The sequence below is a fragment of the Salminus brasiliensis genome, chromosome 24 (assembly GCF_030463535.1).
Source record: "Salminus brasiliensis chromosome 24, fSalBra1.hap2, whole genome shotgun sequence".
Taxonomy (NCBI): domain Eukaryota; kingdom Metazoa; phylum Chordata; class Actinopteri; order Characiformes; family Bryconidae; genus Salminus; species Salminus brasiliensis.
The window spans coordinates 20,957,975-20,973,276 of record NC_132901.1 but is presented as its reverse complement, the minus strand read 5'-3'; the positions used below and the strand labels follow the sequence as shown (position 1 = coordinate 20,973,276).

The following is a 15,302-nucleotide window of genomic DNA, read 5'->3' as shown; positions in this document are numbered from 1 at the left end:
ATGGTCCTACATTTTCAGTTTGAACTTTTGAATGTGTGGTTCCCTGGTAATCCATCTTTGGAAACAAGATGGTTTAGATAAATCATTTTGAGCTCCAGAAATGGTTCTATGAAGAACATCATGGTTTAGAACCTGAAATACACTTTGCAAATCACTTTACAACATCTGAAACAAGATCCAATCTGTCAACTTAGCTGAAAGGAAATTGGTTGGGATGGTTAGGAACAACCCAAGAACCACCAATGCTCAGGCCTGCCACGAACTGAACTGCTGGAACCCCAGCATCACATAACGTGTGTAGTTAAGCAAATTTGCCATGGACCGAGATGCTGCTGTCCAAGAAAGAAGCCTGATCACCTGGAAGCTCGACTAACATTTGCTGCTGAAATAGGCCATCTGGAGGAGCGTTTTATGGTCATATAAAACCAAGATTCAGTTGTTTCGGTCACAGTGAACAGAGGTATTTTTGGAGGAGTAAAGGTGAGCCATTCAACCACAGTGACACTATACCAACACACTGGTGTTTATAGGTTAATAGGATGCCAGAATGGAAGGAGGAGCAGCTTCAGGCATGGTCCTACTTTCAAACTTTACTTATTTTGTTGTTCACTTCTATATTTACAGTCTGAACTTGGGGTGTTTGTATTTGTTTCTAAATAAAAAAACACAAGAAATACAATTCAAATTCAGAATTGTGGGAAATAGGATTAAAATCCAGTGTTTTAAAGAAAATTAGGGGAAAAAGAGTGGCACTGTGTGCTAAAGCTTCCCATGGAACTGAATGATGGGTAGTGAAACAATGCTGCATAACAGTATTTCCAAGGTAACAGAGAGACACTCTTTTTTTTTCTTCAGCAAGGTCAGAGTGTTTTTTAGAGGGTTGTCAGTCCTTCTAGAAGGTTGTTCTGCTGCTCTCCAAACAAGCTTTGGGAGTGCTTGGGGCTGAAAGAATTGTCCAGCCTTTTTCACTTTGAATCCACCTATTTGCTACATGTGCTCAGTATAGAAATAGGTGCTTTAGCATAGGGTGCTTTAGCATCTACCCATTGACTTCCATTATAAGTGTGTGTCAGGTCATCTGATCTTTTTTAGGGACAAAGAAGTATATTGAAGTTATCGTTTGTGGGAACTGATCATACGCTGCAAATGCAACAGATTAGACTGGCTAAACTGATAAACTCCTATAACTACCTTACTATCATATGTAACATCTGTTTCAGAGGCCCCAAAATAGAACCCTGTGGGACTCCCCAAGATGTACTGAATCAAGCTGTTATAATAATAACAATAGTAGTAATAATAAACCTAGGGTTCAAGGGCTTAATTGATGTACCCAGAATGATGTAATCACTTACAATAAGCATTATTTACACAATGTTATGGAAACAAGGAGCTAATTGTTTTCACCTTGTCTCACAGTATGCATGCAGTGTGCAGATAACTTTCAAGCCTCTAATCCCATTTTAAAGGCGGATCGCTCCCTCACGTTCGCCAGAGATATGGAACGACGGAGCAGAAGATGCATCGCGCATCTGTAATGCTAGCCCGGGTTTGTCGTGAATCCAGGGATTAAGGTTATTAGAACTATAAGCTACTCTGTGATTATCCGGAGGGATCAGGTCGGCTAGCAAGATGCAGAAAGAACGAGGGATGGCCGGGGCGCATCTGTTCGCCCAGTCGCGCCAGTCTAAGAGCCCTATCTGTGGCCTGGACGTTAAGGCAGGATCGGGCATTATCTATTTATCATCTGTGAGTGCATCATGAAAAGCAGCACGGCAGGAGAGAGAGAGAGCCCACGCTGGCTCATAAACGACTGCATTTACAGGGGCTTAGGATCACTGCTGTCCACTATTTCTGAAATGGATGTCAAAAGGATGTTAGAGGCATTGTGCAGTGGTTTATGGATTACTGCTGTGTGGAACTGTTGTTAGCGGTGGCACAGCCTGGAAGCCAGTGGCTGTACAGAGGCAGTAGGGGTGTAAAAACGAGCTGAGGCATTGTTGTACAGCAGTCTGATTTCGGAAAGGTCGTAATCGGTTTCATAAAACAGGTAGTTATGGTTCTGAAGTCTGATTGGCTGAGCCACAGTAGAAACCACTGACTGCATACATCAGTTGAGTTCTGTGTAAATATGCCAAGAGCTGTTGATGGAATAATCTTTGACTTCTGCATTTCCTGCAAATCTTAGACTGTTGTTCATGAGCTCCATTGCTTGATCCTCCTTAATGATTGAACCACTCCAGGCTGGGTATTGTTTTATTAATCATTGTACAAAATAAATAACACAGAAATAAAGTACTCTTGCTCTGCCTTCAAACATCAACAACTGTGGAAAGAGCTACCTAGCAATTATCTTGAGGATAGAGCATCTATCTGCTTGCTAGAGCAGCCTGATCTGGCCATGTTCCCAATTGTTTTAAATGTTCTACATTTGGAAATTATTGTGCAGACAGTGGAACTGCTAATTTTGAACTATTCTTTAGTTCTTTTTAAACCCCTTTCCAGACTTATCTGCATCTACAACCTTCTTTCTGAAGGCCTCAGATAGCTCTTTGGATCTAGCCATGACAATCCCCCCATTTTAGTATCAATCAAGAGCAAACCAAATTAAATGTCTGAGGTTTAAATCTAGAATAAAGACAATCTCCTCCAGAATCCTCTCTAACCATGTTCTGATCATTTGCAGCTGATTTTTGGTTCATTTTTGGTTCCATTAAGAACCAGATGTGAGTGTGAGGAACCTTCAAAATGGTGAAGAACCTATATATACGCTTCTTTAAATCTTTAAACAGTTCACATACACATCTCTTTTTACAGAAATGGATCTTTAAGACATTGCTCAAAGAACGCTTTGTAGCAGCTTTACTTTTAAGAGTGAGGAAGGGGATAGCAGTCTTATTGTATTCTATGTGCACTGCAAGTAAAACAGCAGTAAAACTGCTCTGAAAACTGGCAGTGGTGTGGTGTAGTGCAGTGATCTCCTGCTCTGCACATTTTAGTGGTTTGCTGCTTTAAGGCACCACCTTCAACTCAGCAAGGGGTTGTTAATTAGCTGATTAGCTGAATCAGGTGTGTTGGGAGTGGGTAATCCAGGACCAGGGTTGGGAACTCCTGACGTAGAGGTTAACAACACCATTCTCCCAGTATCAGACTAGAGTTCAGTTAGGGCACGGACTACCTGTGAACATTCATGCACAGATCAGCCAGAACATCACTGACAGGTGAGATATTCATATTAGACTACATGTGAACAGTCAGTTCTTGAAGGTTTTGTGTTGAAGCAGGACAATAAGGTAATCATAAGGATCTGAGACACCTTGACAAGGGCCCAATTGTGAAGGCTAGTCAGAGCAGCTCCAAAACATCAGGTTGGTCTTGTGGTGTGTTTCCAGTATGCAGTGATCAGTACCTACCAAAAGTGCTCCAAGGAAGGACAACCGGTCAACCGGTGAAAGGGTCATGAGCACCAAGAGCTCATCTTACAGGACTAAACGGATCTTGGACGTCTTGATGCCATATACCACAGAGGTATATGAGGTCTTGTGGAGTCCATGCCAGGATGGGTCAGAGCTTATAGTTCTGTTTTGGTGGCACAAGGAGGATGTACACAATATTAGACAGGTGGTTTTAATCTAATGGATGTGTATGTACAGTCGCTCTGGATAAGAGCACCAGCCAAGTGCCATAAATAAGTGGTGTGAGGATTGAGTTGGGAGTGTTACGAGAGAGACAGCCAATGCAAATATCCCACACAGAGAGACAGCGGTAGCTAAGAGCCATCGCAGCGAGAGTCGTAATCCGGCACTAGCCGCCGTCCGCTGCTGTGGCTTTTCATCGATTTCCTGCAGAGTGGCTGGACACTTAACCATTTCGTCCCGCAGAAGACAAGCGTCCAGGCTTTTTTCTGTCCTGGCACCAAAGTGGTGGAACGAGCTGCCCCTGGGTGTCCGAACGGCCGAGTCGCTCGCTGTCTTCAAACGCAAACTGAAGACCCACCTCTTCAGAGAGTACTTGGACGAATAGTTCTATGGTCGCCTTATTGTATTGTGTTTAGTAATGTCTAAAGCTTAGAGGTATCTTTTGAATTATTAGTCTATTCTAACTAGCTAAGGCTCTTCTTGGGTAAATAGCAAAGCACTTTGTAAGTCGCTCTGGATAAGAGCGTCTGCTAAATGCCGTAAATGTAAATGTAATGTAAATGTCCCTCTCCTCCTACTCCACCCCATCCCATCCTGGTGAGGTTGGAAGAATAAGAGAGATGGTTGAGCTGTGAGATGCTATTAAATGGCTGCTAGTAAAATCTTTAGATTGATGCAGCCGACCAGACGCTTTGAATCAATTAGGATTTACAGTGAACTGCTTAGGTAATTGGACAGTGACACCATTTTCCATTGTTTTGGTTCTGTAGGCCAGCAGACTGGATTTGAAATGAAAGAATGACCACAAGGATTAACGTGTCAGCTTAAATTCAGAGGTATTTACATCTATATTGGGTGAATCACTCACATTTAAAAAGGGCATTCAGACCTTTTTATATGGGGTCCCACCATAAATTTTGGACAGCTGGCTCCAGTTGGAAGATGTGACCACACATTTTGGGCTTGTTTTTCCTGAATGCAGCTTAAATGGTTGAGACAGCATCATCATTATCATTAGCATTATCTACCAGTAATATAAATATTATATTAAATATAAATATATACATAAAGAACTGAATACAGGGCTAGGACAGTAACGTTAGCTGAGGTAACCTGGCCTTAGCATTTGTATGTTTACCAAAAACTGGCTGCCTTTCTCTGTGTAAATTTCAAGTCACGCGTGATCTACTGTGGCTTTCTGTGGCCATGAAATGGCTTTAATTTAATGTAGTGCTGTCAAAATGCTCTGTGGTGCATTTTGGGGCACTGAAGAATTTAAAAGTGCTCTGAGTCATGAAGCGTCTGCGTATGCCAGCGGCGGTGTGCGATTGGCTTTATGTTCCATTGCTAATGAATGCTGTGACTTAACGTTCCCTCTTTTCTTGGTTTACTGGGTTGAGCGTCACCATGTCTATAACATGTAACATTGTTTTTTCATTTTTTTGTGTTTTTTAAATGCAATTTCATTCAATTCTGAAATACCACTGGCCATACTTCAGCAGCTGTGGGCCACCGCTGCAAAATATATGTAGTGGAAACACCAAAATGCTACAATCTGCCCCTCAGTCTGTTACAGTTATTTCTGGCTTTGGGGTAAGTCTTAGTATTTGTATTTGCGCCACTTTCAATGTAGCTTTTAGACAAACTGTTGATGCTGAAAACCAAGTTTGCAGGGACTCCCATTCTCCATCACTACCCAAAACAAACCAATGCACCCATTAATCACTTATTTGCAAGTTTGTGTGGCAGGGTTTAGCACCTAACCTAAATAAAATAAATGTTAAACCAGGGCAAATTGAAAAGTAATATTAGACATAGACTCTATACTGAGTAGCATGTACTGTAGGAATGAATATACCGCACCTGTTGGTAGATGTTAATTGCTAAAAGTCATTTTCATTTATGCTGTGTCTGTTTACTTGAAGGTAGCCTAGCACTGCTATACTGCAAGTGTTTGAATCATATGAAATGAAGAATGCAGTGAAGAACTGCTGAAACAGCACCACATTGCCTGGCCTGTGTCTAACCCGTAGTTTGCTAATAGAGAGTGTGATAAGCTGGTGGGCGTGTTGATGTTATTACAAAGCCTCTATTACTGCAGCGCTGAAATCTGACCTGATTCTTGCAGTAAGGCTTTGTGATAAGACTGAGAAATTTGCAGATAATCAACTAAATAACCCCAAAGTTCAATTTAATCTTACAGCAGAGGAATGTACTGTTGAGAACTGAGTACTGTTGTTTCACCAGAGACTTTGGTAACAGTTGCAACATTTGCAGATAATTTACAGAGGGAGCTAAAGTGTCATTTCCAAATAAAGCAATGCAAGTATTTTTTAGAATTAAAAATTTTTAGAAAGGGAAAATAAGTAAATAGCAAATATTTGCAAGTCAATGGAATGCAATCCAATGGAAGTCACTGTTAAAAGGTAATTTTGGAGCATTTCTATTGGTCCATTCATTTTGAGTAAATTGACATTTTGAGTAAATTGTGTAAAGACGGAAAATTTGTCAAGAATTATTTCCAGTGTTTTCAACTTTTGTGTGCCCATGCATCGTCTGAGTCTCAGCACAGCCAATTGGAAAGCACTGGGTTTGTCTGGTAGTCCCCTCCAACAAAGAAAAAGCTAGGTATATCTGTGTCTTAACACAGGCTGAACGATACCAGTCTGAAAACCTATATTGACCTATCATTAGAGGTTTAGCATGGAAGCCGGTGGTCAAGTGTTGGCCCAAGCTAGTCGTCTAGGTTTGTAACTACCAGTGTTGATACTACCTAAGAAGAGGAATTCTCTGCAATAAACTAACAGGCAAGATAACCTGCTGTCTCCAACTAGCCTGTACATGTTTGCAGACCCTCCCTCACTACTAAGAGTGCCTCCCACTTTTGTGTCCAACTGGCAAGCACCATGCATACCGCAAGTGGTGTGGAAACATGTGCCATGTAACATATCAAACAGACCAGTTTGGTACCAGTTTACCGTACTGTTAAAATTTGCAAAGAGGCAAGTTACTAATCAGAACCATTTCTGCCCTTACTAAAGGCTTGTGATTGCACTCATTGTATCTTACTTAGATTTTTTTGACATTCAAGCAAAGTGTAGTATATGACGTGTATTGTGTATCTACGTAGCACTCCAAATGTTTGTGGGCATCCCGTCTAATAAATGCATTCAGCTACTTCAAGAGTTTGACACAGATGTGCAAATGCTTACATACACAGCTTGTCTACTCCCTGTAGAGGGGTACTGCCAGTAGAATCGGACTCTCTAGAGCAGATTAGCACGAACCTATAGGCACCATGCCTGATGCCAGGTGTTAGCTAGAGTGCTATAAAGCCCTAGCTTTGAGCTGTGAAGCAGTCCAGTACTTTTGGTGTGAGTTTGGGAGTTGGGGATGAGATGGGGTTGTGATCATCCGACATCCTGACCTCACTAACTCTCTTGTCACTGAATGCAATCAAATCTTTACAGCAGTGCTCCTCCAAAATCTAGTAGAGACAGTTAGTCCAACAAAAGCAGGATGCACTCTTTTTTTAATAGGCTTGATTACAGGAGACTAACAATCGTCTTTTGATTTCAGAGACTGTTTGAATGAGCAGGTGTCCCAATACTTTTGTCCCTATTTTGTCTTTGATTACACTAGCTAGCGATATTTTTGAGCGAACTGCAAAGCACTTTTGGAAGTTACCATAAATGCCATAAATGTAAGTTGCCCTACAGTTAAGCAGTCCGACTCAATGCTGGTAGTCAATTTTACTTTTAGGTTGCCGAGGAGTGGCGTCCGACTCTGAACAGCAGACTGTTTTAACAGATGATGTTCTCTAGAAGCAATTCACTCATCACCTGTACATGGTCTTCAAGCCCGGTTTGCAGGGTTGAGGCGAGACGAATGAGTATGACCCGCTCAACTTGTGTGGTGGCAGTGTTGCTGCTGCAGCACCTTGACTCTCCACAGCACTTGCATGTGATGTTTGATGCCTTGCATGGTAACATGCAATGGCAAGTACTGGTCTGCATGCTGCTTAATGAATGTCTTCCTTTCTCTCTTCCTGTCCCATCCGTGCCCGCAGAAGACAGCCCTGCTGAAGGTGGGTAATCTTTCTATTTTTTATCTTTATTTTACTTACCTCAACCTTGAACCATTATGTGGTTTATCATTGTCATTCCATGTGCCGTGAGTGGACGGTAGGTAATTTATACCTTGCCATTAATCTTTCACATCCATAGATTTCCACTGTGGCTGAATTTGAGATAAGTGGTGGTTCCATTGTGCAAAGCTTAGCTTTCTGGACTCTGAATCCAGCAAATTCAAATCTCAGGGGAACCTAACAGTTTAGGGCAGTGGTGGCTCAGCAGTTAGAGCACCAGGCCCCTGTCATTGACACAAAACTTGATAGTGTATACCTGATAGTGTAAAAACTCACAGGGTTGTGGGTTTGATACCCAGGTTCGACAAGCTACCTCTAATGGGCCCTTGAGCAAGACTCTGTCACTGCTCCCAGGGTGCTGTGTGTGTGTGTGTGTGTGTGTGTGTGTGTGTGTGTGTGTGTGTGTGTGTTCACTGCACAGATGGGTTTAAGGTGGAGGCCAAATTCCATCTGTGTTCAACACAAATGGGGAAAATGGTTGTGGGGTATCTTTTATAATGGCAGTCAGAAATGTTAGCATTAGCATTGGAAGAAAAAGTCAGGATGGACCCCAGATTTGCTTCCTTCAACCCTCTGGGAGTGGGGGGTGGAAATTACCCAATTGTTAAAATGGCCCAAAGATGTCAAATTCAGCTACTGTGCAAAAAGGGCAGAAGTTGAAAAGAAACATTATAATTTGGGTTGAGGAAGTCAAGTGAATGCCTGCAAGCCAGAGTGAAACATCAGGATAAAAGGTCTGGTTGTAAAATTGACTCTATTGTGAATAGTACATGAGTTACTATGGGGGAGGTAACTCTACTCTCTGTAGAAATAAAGGTTCCTAATTGGTTCTTGGCTTGGATATACGGTACAAATATTTAATTAGCTCCATGCTGTACCCACAAATGTATTCTTTCTTAAAAACAAACAAACATTCACACTACACAATGTTTAAGAGAAATGTGCCACTTTCAGTGATTCTGAAAAGTGCCTCATCCGTTCAACCTAAAAAAAATGACTTATTAGTATTTATGATTCAGCAAGTGCTGGGCGATTTGACCTTAAATCAATATCATGATTAGCTAAGCATTTTACTTCGATTACAGGTAAATGAATAATTATATAAGCTGCTCGAGTTGCTCAGCTGGTTCAGTGTTTAAGTCCTCCTCCCTGTTGCTTCCATGTCGCAGACTGAACTGAACTGAGCAGGGCGGAGTCACATGACTAAGCACGCAGTAGTAGTTTGTGTAGTAAATGTTCCTACTGTTGTTTTAGTGCTAAATAGATAGGTACATTTTCTACACCAATTTGAGGGTTCATCCTGAAACCTTTACAGTATACTGAGGTAGTTTTAAGGTTCATCACATTCTTACATTTACACTGAAACCCTTTAAGGACTATAGATCAGGGGTGGGCACCAGGGACCAGTGTCCAGCACAGTTTGTCAGCAGATTTCCCTGCTCAAGAAGACCAGCTAAACTCGGCAGTTGAATCAGGTGTGCTTCAGCAGGAAAAGCACCAAACTGTGCAGGAATCCAGTCCTCCAGGACCAATGTTGTCCACTCCTGGTGTATAGCGTTGTAAAAATAATAAATACACCAAGTCTTAATAGTGTGACACAAAATAAATATAATTTAATATAAATAAATAAAACAATGGGAAAAAAACGACTAATTTGAATAAGCTGTTTGCCAACATACAATGAAACCAATCTTTCTTGCTATGAAAGAGTGCATTTTGGGGCAGAGCATGGCTCCATCAGTTGGTACAGAATAGTCATATTACACTGAAGAACCTCTTTTGGTGTCTTAAAAAGTCATGGTTGACAATGAGATTTGAAATAATTTAGTAAGAAGAACATTTTAATGATTTGAAGAACCCTCAGATTCCTATACAACATTCCTACCAATCATATTAGAGATTTCCGTTCCATTGATGATCTTTAAACTGCTTCTTCAAACCTTCTTCTTTATACATCTTTATACTGAAGCCCCATTTGCAAAAATAGGTTGCACAATTGGCACCTTTACCCAAAAAGTAGGTATATGTTCTTCACGCTTTTCAAAAGTGGTTCCTTAAAAATGTTCTTTAAGCAACCCAAACCAGCTCTTCCATGGTTTTATTCCAAAGACCTGTTCTGGCACCTTTAATTTGTACGAGTGTAAACAGTCACTGTGGATCATCTGTGAAAAATTGTAATGGAGAAGAATGTGTGGCTTCCGTCATCGCAGAACCTCCAAATAGGCATGGGGTGTTGAGCCTGGTCATTTAGTCTGGCTTCCTTATCCCTAGTGATGGAATGAGTGGAATGCTCCTTCAAGGTTGAAAAGGTAAATCATCCTTCTCCACCATACCCATATCAGTTAAATGTCAAATGCATTCTTCAGTATCCATCATCATGGAATAAAGCAGCGGCGGTTCAGAAGAACGAAGGTTAGAGTTGTTTCAAGCTTCTAACGAGTAACAGGAGTATCAAGGTCTTTTCTCAGTTCAGTTTTATTTATGTGTGGCTTTTTACAAGAGAGCCTGGGTTTAGATACCATGTGACACCATGTGACCGGGTTTACCACATGCAGTAGGTTCATATTTTAGCCTGTCTGAATGTTGTACCAGTCAAAGTTTGGACACACCTACTCCTAGAAGAGTTTTCATAATTTTTTAATACATTTTAGAATACTGGGGAAGACATCAATTACATCAACCACAAAAACCTTCAGCTTTAGCTTTCTAGCTAACATGCTCATGTGGGGCTCACATAGGTGGTAAGGAGGCAGTGGAGGCTCAGTGATTACAGCACCGGGCTCTTGATGACAAGGCTGTGGGTTTGGTATCAAAGCTGCCATTGCTGAGCCCTTGAGCAAGGCCCTTACCCTTCTCTGCTCCCCAGGTGCCGCAGGGTTTGCTCACTAGTGTGTGTGTTTGTGTTTATTTCATTGATGGGTTAAAGGCGGAGGCTAAATTCCATCTGTGGTGGAATTCCATCATTCTAGGTGGGCATGGGCTATGAGTAGGTTTGTACATATGTATGACCCAATTTAGCTTCCCAAATTGGCTCCATTGTTACAACCGCTTAATCTTACATGGGTCCCATCTAGGCCCATCTAGGCATTGTACAATCAATGACCCAGTCCTATGTGGGGCCAATGTGGAACCAGGGCACAAAACATTCTGGTTGCCAGTTGGGCTGCTCATACAGACCCAACATGGACATGTTAGCTGGGTTGGCATTCCCTTAAGCAGCCTTACAAGGAGCCAGCAGCAGTTATTCTCCATTTAAAATATTAATAATTTTGGAAAGAAATTCCTGAATAGGCACCATATTTAATATTTCTATTGCCTTAGATACTTTTTTAATATTTCAAGCAATCTTGTCAAAATGTGGGTAGGGTTGTGAATAACACAATCAATCAGGTGTGTCTGAACAATTAGTGCTATTTAGTTTGATTGGAAACCGGTTGGTCCCAGGTTTAAAATTCTGTCATATCTAATACACATACATACATTGGCAGACAGCAAATAGATAGCAAGATAAGAAAAAAATAAGGGTGCTAAAAATGGTTCTTTGAGCGATTCCATAGAAGTACCACTTTTGGGTCCATAAAGAACCATATTTGTAAATGATTAGGAATTTTATCAAGGTTTAAAGGACCTCCACTTGATGATAAAGGATCTGAAAGGTAAACTGAAAGGTTAGACAGGCAATCAATTCAATGAACTCTGAAACTCTGAAAAACTCGGACTTTTATAGTATATAACATATCTGCATACATATAAAGGTAATAATGCTTTTTGGGGAACTGAGAGAAAAATGATAGGGCTATGTTTCGTGTTGTTGCCAAAGACGTTTGGAAAATATGGCTGTGTTTAGCTCCATCTGTCTCTGTTTGCACTGTAAATCACGGGTGGAAAAGCAGAGGATTATGGTGGAGGTAGGTTGGATTAGATGAAGGATCCTTAAAGATGTCTTATCTACGGTGATTGGGGACTATATAAATATATATTTATTTATATATTTAAGTATTTATTTATTTGGTATTGAGTAAGTATTATTTATAAGTATATAAAATAAGTTATCTGACATTTGTCTCATCCTCTTTCTTTTCTCTATCTTTTCATCTTATGGTCCACCCAGTCAGAACCACCAGGCATGTAGAGAGAGGCCTGCGTACCAGTGTAGTAGAAGCTTCCCTACTGTTGTTGCGTTCTTTTCTGACTGTAACTCTTGTTTTGTCCCTTAAAGGTCTGGCGCACATGATGATGGGCGACCAAGGTATGGCCTCTGTTCCTTTCTCACTCATTCCCGCCTCATTCTTCATCGCCTTTGTGCTCTCACCTCAAAGCTCTGCTCCGACTGCTTCTCACTCACGCTGTGCTGGGGCTGCGTTAGCTATGGTTAAGGGAAGCTGAATCTACAAAAGTCTAGGATGCATGGCTTTTAAAGGGTCCACTCAATGCAATTGATTGCACCATGCGTTCAGCCAAAATCTGTGCTTTTACCAGCCATATTGATTTCTAAAATGCTCCGCCCACAAATGTATTGTGAGAATATTGGCAAAATAATTCAACCACCCTGTTAATAGGAGATCGCCAGTTTGAGACACAGTGCTGCCACAGCCATCTGTGACGGGGAGTTCCAGAGACCGCTATTGGCCTCCTTCTCTCTCTGGCTGAGTAGAATGGCCCTACCTCTCCTCCCGTGATGCTAGTCAGTACGGGCGTCTGTTGGCTGACGTAGCAAAATTGACAGCTAGCGCTGACAGCTGACGTGCTTAGCTGTCCACTGACATTGCATTAGCGGCAGTTCAAAAGGATGTAATTGGATGACTTCATGTGACTCAGAACAAGACTTGTGTGCTTGTAGCTTATCAAAACTAGCCAGCATGAGAATTTCTCACCATGCTAAAGACAGTGTGCCAGTGTTCTAAAAGGTTAGCCCAGTTTTGCTACAATTGCTATGAAATGACATATTTGTGGGTGGGCCAGTTCAACAGTGTCAATCTAAACACACAGTCTGGCTCTGATCTGGCTCATTAGCTTCAGGGATCAATCACTGTGTAGGTTGTAGGTTCAACAAGATGGCTAGTCCAGCTAGTTAAGCTAATCAAGCAAGTGTCGAGTGCATGACCGGGCTGCTAAGCTGTGACTGTACCCAAAGCTGTGGCTCTAGATTTAGTATTATTGCTTTATTGCTCACATCGTACATTTAGTCACTGTTCTTAGTAAGCATGTGGAAACCCTCCAAAGTTTCAGGGAGCTAAATGTCCTTGTGTTCTGCCAGAATTTAGACTTTTAATTAAGTTTTTATGAAGGGCTTTTGCATGTGGCGGAGAATGACAATACCTCAAATAAGAATCCCCAAGCCCTCCCCGACTACCACTAGCTTTTTCACCATGTCTTCACCCACGTCACTAATCCTTTATCTGCCCTTTTTTGCCCTCCTTGCATAACCGTGACTCTTATGAAATGTTTCTCCCCTTTCCCTTTGTTTCCCCCTTCTTTGGGCTCTGCCTCCTCCATGGAACCATTTCATCAAATTCTGTAGGTAAAAGTAAAGGTACCTAATCTCCTTTTTGTCTCTTCCATATCCCTGCTTACATGGTTCTTAGCCGATTGCTTTGTGATCCTTCATTGAGCACTTCAATGTAGATTTCTCAGATCCTATAAGTGGGTTGCTGAATAGTGCGCTCTGAACCTAAGAGTATAAGAGAATGTCCTTAAGGTAGGTGTTCCTTCACCGCTGCCTTTTCCTCTACGCTCGAGATGCATGTACAGTATGTCAGCATAGCGCTGTTCATTAAGTGGATTGCCTTTCGGCTGGCGATACATGCCGGCAGCGCTCGGAGTGGTAACTACTTACTCAATCACTGAGATGGGTTCTCCAAGAACCCATCTCGGTGAAGAAAATGAGGAATCTTTCTTGAAAATTGAGCGTTCCTTCAGAGCAGGTAAGTGGCTGTCTGAGAATAGTCTCTTGACTCTGCTCCCCAAAGACGACCCCAAAATGTTTTTGAGGAAAAAAAAGAAGCTTCTCCTTGATTGTGACTAAAAGGCTGCAATTTTCCATGTTTAGCATAATTAGTGGTTGAAAAGGCAATGGAGTCGAGTCAATTGATAATGGCTATTATATTTACTTCATTATTTCATTGCATTCTTTGTGGCCTACCTTTTCTTTATTGCGGAACACTTGAATGCCGTCTCACTGGGCATTAAGGTAACTGAGATGAGTGCAATTTGTATTAAGGCAAACTCCAATTTCATAGAAATCGTATTAGAGAAGTATTGATTGGAGAAGATCACTGTCTTGTGTTGGACGTGAGGGCAATTCAAGTATTCCTTTCTATTCTGTTCTAGACTGTTTATGCTTATTTCATTTGAAACTGTGATGTGTTGCCAAGTTTTGAACTGTGATATGGTTATGGCTGGTTTATGGGCCCTTCTTGCTATGAAATATATGAGACCTAATTACAGTTGCCATCATTTCGCTGGCTTTGTCTGCAATGGAGCTTTGCATTTAAGCATTACAGGTAAGGCAAAGAAAGCTATCACTGTCTATGGAACACTTTATGAGATGCATCATATTACCATTCCTGAAAACCATCTCGGAGGTCGTATTTAAGCGAGGCTGTAATTTCTTTTTATCATGGATTGAAATTAAATATAATTACTTCACTAAGGGAGTTGTACAACACTCCACTCTTGAACATAAAGGTGCCAAAAAGACCAAGATCTTTGGATTGATACTACAGAAGAGCTACTTTTGGTTCCCTGATGAACCTTTAGGGTCCCTCCACATCATGGAAAGGGTCCAAGTTTTGTACTATAACCATACTCCCAAAGCAAGAATCACCAAAAGAACCTTTATTTTTTGAAGAGTGGAGAAACTCTGAAATAGCCAGTTAGAATCACACCTGATGGGAACCTGTGAACATAGACTGCTTGTTCTTATGGATCTAAGAACAGCAATCTGAGCAGCTGCGTTACCTGATGTCTTGGTAAGTGTGTTTTCTTGTCTCTCTCTTGGCCATGCTGTTTGTCGTTCTGTTGTGTGCATCCGCCGTGGAGAACAATCTACAGACTGTCAGCTCACTTAACTTTCTTTGAAGTAGCTGTTGAACGTGGGCCTGTATAGCGTTTCCCTTTCATTTACTTGGGGGGAAAAAAGAGACCAGATCGCTCTAGTAAATTTGAATGTAATGGCGTGCATTGCGTTTGATAGTCTAGCCTTGGGACATGATATGCTAAGTGAATGTTCGGGTTTCTGCGTCTCCCACCAAATGCTATGTTTTTTTTCTTTTCCAAAGCTGTTTTGCTGCAGACGTTTTATTTACCCTATTTTCTTTTCCCCGTCAATTGAGCCTCGTTATGCATTCTGATTGTTGGAGATTTTTTATTTTGCGGCCAATCACCGCTAACAAATCAGCATGGACTGCACAAGCCCTGTCAGATACATTCTGATGTCACAGAATTCTGCTGCCGCTCGAGGACCTGTTTCAAACGTCCTTCTGTTTGGTTGTCCCGAGCAAAATGGGAAGGGATTG

The 15,302-nt window shown here is 41.5% G+C and overlaps 1 protein-coding gene across 18 annotated transcripts in view; it reads left to right on the top strand.

Moving 5' to 3' along the window:
* Positions 1-15,302, top strand: part of LOC140547029 (neurexin-1a-like) — a 495,217-nt gene that overhangs the window by 24,044 nt on the left and 455,871 nt on the right. For 16 of the 18 annotated variants that reach the window (XM_072670531.1, XM_072670530.1, XM_072670527.1 and 13 more), the window contains exons 3-4: positions 7,708-7,725; positions 12,005-12,034. In XM_072670531.1, the coding sequence (XP_072526632.1) occupies positions 7,708-7,725; positions 12,005-12,034 (48 nt within the window). The remainder of the gene's footprint in view (positions 1-7,707; positions 7,726-12,004; positions 12,035-15,302) is intronic. The other 2 variants (XM_072670538.1, XM_072670515.1) reach the window with 1 other exon arrangement.